Genomic DNA, 5,267 nt, shown 5'->3' on the forward strand with positions numbered 1-5,267 from the left:
AAGAGAAGAGCCTACTACTCCACAAACAACAAGTAATCTAAGCCGACTCATCCTCATCAACTTCAATGAAAATTCAAGTGAAAGAGTACCACACTTCAGAAGATTAGAAGAACTTTATGAAGTAACTATGAATCAAGATAATCTTACTCTTTTTTGTCTCTTTGCCGACTGTGAACCCATTGATTTCTAAGAAGCCATACAAAGCAATAAGTGGAAAGATGGAATGGATGAAGAAATCATGACAATCAAGAAGGAATGACACATGGGAGCTAGCTTCACTTCCTAAAGGGCATAAGGCAATTGATGTGAAGTAGGTGTACAAAGCAAATAAGAATTTCAAAGGAAAAATTGAAAGATACAAGACAAGATTGGTGAAAAAAGACTACAGTCAAAGAGAATGCATCGAAAGAAAGGAGATACAAGTGGAGTATGTGAAGTCACAAGATCAAGTTGCACATATTTTTACCAAGCCACTTAAGTGTAAAGACTTTATTAAAATGAGAAGTTTACTTGGAGTCACAAAATCAAGTTTAAGAGGGGGTCTTAAAATATAAACTTGATTTTAGTTGTTTAAATAAAGTCTAATTATGTCTCATCTAGAAACTTAATCTAGAATATGTGGTAAGTATGAAATTATTGTGTGGTAGGTGTGGTAGGTGTGGAATTATTATGTGGTAGGTATGAAGTTATTTGTAACCATTAGATTGGAATTGTAGTGACACAATTTCAGCCATTAATTTAGGAGGCGTCACTAGCATAAATAGGGGTGGAGTCTTTGAGTTTTTCAGTCATTAATTCAGGAGGTGTCACTAGCATAAATAGGGGTGGAGTCTTTGAGTTTGTATCAAGCTAAGTAAATGTGATAAATAAAAGTGAAGCTTCTTTCATAAATTTTTATCCTTTGTCATATCCTAAAAGGTTCTCCGTTCCAACATTTATTTTAACAAAAGCAAAAAGCCACTTAAATGTGCCAATTTTAAACATTGATTATTTTATTTTATTTTTATTTTTGAGAAACTGTTATGCATATTAGACTTCAGCTATGCTATATCTCTTGCAATGAAATGGGATAAATTGATTTTTTCCATCGATATGTTACTTGAAAAATTTATCCCATCAAATTAGAAATTTGAGGCAATTCTTAAACCTTGAAATTTCCGAATATTTGAGATTGATATTTTACTAATCCATTTCCTAATGAATTAATTATTTATGCAGATTGTACAAGCTGTAGAGATTTCTTTTCAGTTTCTTATCAGGTGTAACAATCACCCTTTTTACATCTTTTACAGTATAAACAATCTGGAATACATACAAAGCATGTAATAATCACAGAGGCTTATGCGAAATCCACCTGCTAAGCATAGCGAAACACTGCTTCGGCTTGTACTCTGGTGCTGTGTGACCTGCTCCCTGAAATCAATTAAAGAAAATTAGGACAAAATGAACAAGTTGTTGTAACATTGGGTTTCATAAACTGTTTCCAATGCTTCAGAAGCTAAAACAATTACCTTCACTGTTGCAAAAGTTAAATTATAGTTGTAGGACACTGTGTATCTACAGAGTAGAAAGAGAAAACTATCAGATTAATCATCCTATATTCCGAAAATTCAAAATAGTAATATTATTAAAAGGGTTATATAAATTTCTGTTAGCAGTTAACAACTCACCCTGCAACTTGGCCCCCAACTTTCCATGATCTCCACTCATCCAAAACTGAGAAGTTTAGGGATCTAATCCACTGCTTGGTTCCCACAAATGGAATAACTATATCATGGTCGCCACTGCATGTATCATAAAAAAGAATTTACATAATTATAGGGGCGCAAAAGAGAAGAGTGGAGCTCTGTCATTACATAATGTGAGCTGGAGCACTAGCCTACTTACTATAAAGAAAAGGTAGTTCAAGAATAAAATGATCCATGATCCAGTGGTTAGAAGAGAAGATTGTCTCTTTAAGATTATGAATCCATAACCATTACTAAAAATAATTTTAAAAAATGAAGTCAAATTCAAATAGTTTTTCTATTGGGAGCACGTGAAGAAGAAAGATAAACTAAGAGAAAAAAAAAGCATATTAGAAATATTTGAGATTATTTTCGTAAAAAAAACTATAAATTAAACCCTCACCTGTAAACCAAAGCCCTATAACCCCTCGTTGTAAGATTAATTTGATACTCAATATTGTTGTTCAAATCTACATTGAATTGCAGGTTATTGCACCTCTGCCACTCTACCACAGTTCCCTGTTCCTCAACATGTATTATATAGTTCCAAATAATACAATTAGAGAAAAAATATCCCCTCACTATATTTTCCTTGCACTAGAACTATCAGACATGTTAGAATACAAAAATGCTTATATATATGCTCAAGCCAATACCTTCTTGACGTTGAGAGCATCTCTAGTGACATTATTGTTTGCCCAATAGTACATAAGATAATAAGCATAAGTCTGTGGCAAAGAGAGAGAGAGATATATATCTAATGTCAAATTGCTGAAAAAGTTTTTGGCAGAAGTGATCGGTCTTCTGAAAGAAAAAGAAAGAAGGAGATTACTCTGCATTTGATATTAGGAACTAGTGGACGTGTCAAATAGTTTGTACGTATTTCTTCCATAGACCTCTTTCGTGTATTAATATCTTTCGATTTAGCCAATGCCACAACACATATGGGCTCTAATATTTGTGCAATCATTATTTCAGATAAAAACTGCAAAATTGTTTCACAATCGTTAGCTTCATTCTTAAGAATTTTTAAGAAAAAAATGTTTAAAATTTTATAAAGGAATGAGCTAAGTTCCATGAAACTCACTCACTTGGTCAAATGTTTGCATGTTCTTAACACACAAGGAACTCGATTTATCCTCTTCGTTACAGTTTCTATCTATTGACTAAAATATATGATGAAAATTTCTTAATAAGAACTCACAAAAAATACACCAAAGAAAGAACAAAATCCATCACCATGAGATGAAGGATTTACATGATAGAGTTCCTCTGATATAATTCCCATTCCACAAGCAAATGGAACTCTAGAACTAAAATCGACAGTTGTGCCTGTTACCGGATTACCCATTATATATCCCTACAATCAATCAATTTTTTTAGTATCAATAATCAACAACAAAGTATAAATAAATAAAATCTACTAAAGCCATAGTCCCATTTATATATACATCTTATTAGATGTGCATATACCTGAAAGTTAAGCATGGGATGCTGCCCTGCTTCATTCCCTGCGTTCCATCATCCATGGTATGACAATTCATAAGCAGAATAAAAAAGAATTTAGCCTATTGCATTAATTAACAAATGGGCATTGAATTACTGATATATTAATTTCTCTCTTAACGACAGTTAATTTTCATAGGAATTTCTACAACATATTGTTTATTTAATTAGAAAATTAACTCTCTTGATGTAAGATTGCACGAGAGGATACCTTGTAATACATTATAGGCAATGACTGGGACAACTTTCCCAGCATAAGAATCTCCAGAAATGTATAAAGGATTAGATATGAACTGGGGGTGCTCGATGAACCACTGCAAAATAATATAATAATTGCGTTTAAACAGCCCAAAACATTAAAATGTTAGGAAGAAATATTACTTCCGGCGTCAAAATGTGGAATTACCTGACTTCGCCAATTGCATGAAAAAATGTGCCTGGACCCCACTAACCCAAAGAGGGTTAAAAGCAGAATTTGAGCCCAAAATAGTGACCCAACCCAAAATGATTATTACGACAAAGATTTATCATTTAACACACGTTTTTCTGCGACCCATTTTGAGCTAAAGTTTTGACTAAATTGTTTCTTCTCCATCTCCCGTTTCACACCACCAGCTACCTAAGTGACCTACTAGGGTTGTAAGACTTCAACATTTTATTGTTGACAATCTTTTGAACAATAACTTCATAATCTGAGGAATTCATTCTCTTAGAGTCTTTTCCCTAATCGAGCTCCGGGGGGTTTCAAAACCAATCAAATTTTGAGGTATTAAAATATAGAAATTTTTTAGAGGTGTTAGCATTCTATATTGCTAATAAATGTTGTTAATTTATTTACTTTGAAAAAAAATTATGCCATATGCTATGTTTTGTTGAAAATTGATGCTTTTGATATTTAAGTGGCAGTTGCTAGAATAATATATATATATAAAGGGTGGTATTTTGAATACCGCTTCATTTATGTGCTATCGGTTTCCGTAGAGATCAAACCTGGGTTAGAGGGGTTTTATGATTGATTACTACCAACTTACACCCCAAGGGTGCACATAATATATATATAAAAATTATGCCAAAAATTAATGATTTTCTTCTCTTCATAGATGATTTTTCACAAAAGCTAGATTTCTTCATATTTACATTTTATATAGAATATTTTCATTCAACTTGTTGTGTTTGGACTAATTACTAAAGCAAAAGTCTTATTTAAGACCCTAACAAATTTGATTTGTCATGAATATGAAAGTTTAAGTCAGGTTTCTTCAGAAATATGTTGTACGAATGCATGATTTATTCTTATTTTTTTTTTGTGTATGGATAATTTTCCGAAATGAAAATTTTAATTATGGATAGTTATTGAAGTAAAAGTCCTTTTTAAGGTTCTAATAATGATAACTTGTGATAATTATGAGAATTTAGGTTAATTTTTTTTATAAATATATTAGATTAATGCAAAATTTATAATATTTTGTTGTTGTGTTTTGACAGAATGCTGAAGTGGAAGCCTTTTATAAGGCTCTGGCTCTACTGATATGTGTTGTTTATGAAGTTTTGGATAGCATTTGTTAACCAAACATTTCAAATTAAAATAGGATTTTTTTCATTTGACTTGTTGGTTATTGGCTACTTAATGAAATAAAATCCTTATTTATGACTCTAATAATACTGATGTGTAATATTTATGAAAACCTAGGTTATGCTTTTTCAAAAACATTTGTAATTAATCAAAAAGATTATTTTACATGTGTATTAACAGCTTTCTGAAATGAAAGTCTTATTTAATCATCTAACAACACTAATGTGTAATATATATGAAATTTTAGGCTAGATTTCTTCATAGTTACATTTTATATAGAATATTTTCATTTAACTTGTTGTGTTTGGACTAATTACTAAAGTAAAAGTCTTATTTAAGACCCTAACAAATTTGGTTTGTCATGAATATGAACGTTTAAGTCAGGTTTCTTCAGAAATATGTTGTACTAATGCATGATTTATTCTTTTTTTTTTTTGTGTATGGATAATTTTCCGAAATGA

The 5,267-nt window shown here is 31.3% G+C and overlaps 1 protein-coding gene across 2 annotated transcripts in view; it reads right to left on the minus strand.

Annotated features, from left to right (window-relative positions):
* Positions 1 to 1,279: 1,279 nt before the first annotated feature.
* LOC110026370 (serine carboxypeptidase-like 12) overlaps positions 1,280 to 5,267 on the minus strand; it is a 69,880-nt gene continuing 65,892 nt past the window's right edge. For both annotated transcript variants that reach the window (XM_020727282.1, XM_020727281.1), the window contains exons 6-15: positions 3,445 to 3,547; positions 3,201 to 3,238; positions 2,986 to 3,087; positions 2,819 to 2,893; positions 2,560 to 2,712; positions 2,384 to 2,455; positions 2,131 to 2,246; positions 1,671 to 1,784; positions 1,512 to 1,557; positions 1,280 to 1,413 (exon numbers count right to left, since the gene is read on the minus strand). In XM_020727282.1, coding sequence (XP_020582941.1) covers positions 1,330 to 1,413; positions 1,512 to 1,557; positions 1,671 to 1,784; positions 2,131 to 2,246; positions 2,384 to 2,455; positions 2,560 to 2,712; positions 2,819 to 2,893; positions 2,986 to 3,087; positions 3,201 to 3,238; positions 3,445 to 3,547 — 903 coding nt within the window. In that variant the 3' untranslated portion in view covers positions 1,280 to 1,329. The remainder of the gene's footprint in view (positions 1,414 to 1,511; positions 1,558 to 1,670; positions 1,785 to 2,130; positions 2,247 to 2,383; positions 2,456 to 2,559; positions 2,713 to 2,818; positions 2,894 to 2,985; positions 3,088 to 3,200; positions 3,239 to 3,444; positions 3,548 to 5,267) is intronic.

Source organism: Phalaenopsis equestris, unplaced genomic scaffold (genome assembly GCF_001263595.1).
Source record: "Phalaenopsis equestris unplaced genomic scaffold, ASM126359v1 Scaffold000369, whole genome shotgun sequence".
Lineage (NCBI taxonomy): Eukaryota > Viridiplantae > Streptophyta > Magnoliopsida > Asparagales > Orchidaceae > Phalaenopsis > Phalaenopsis equestris.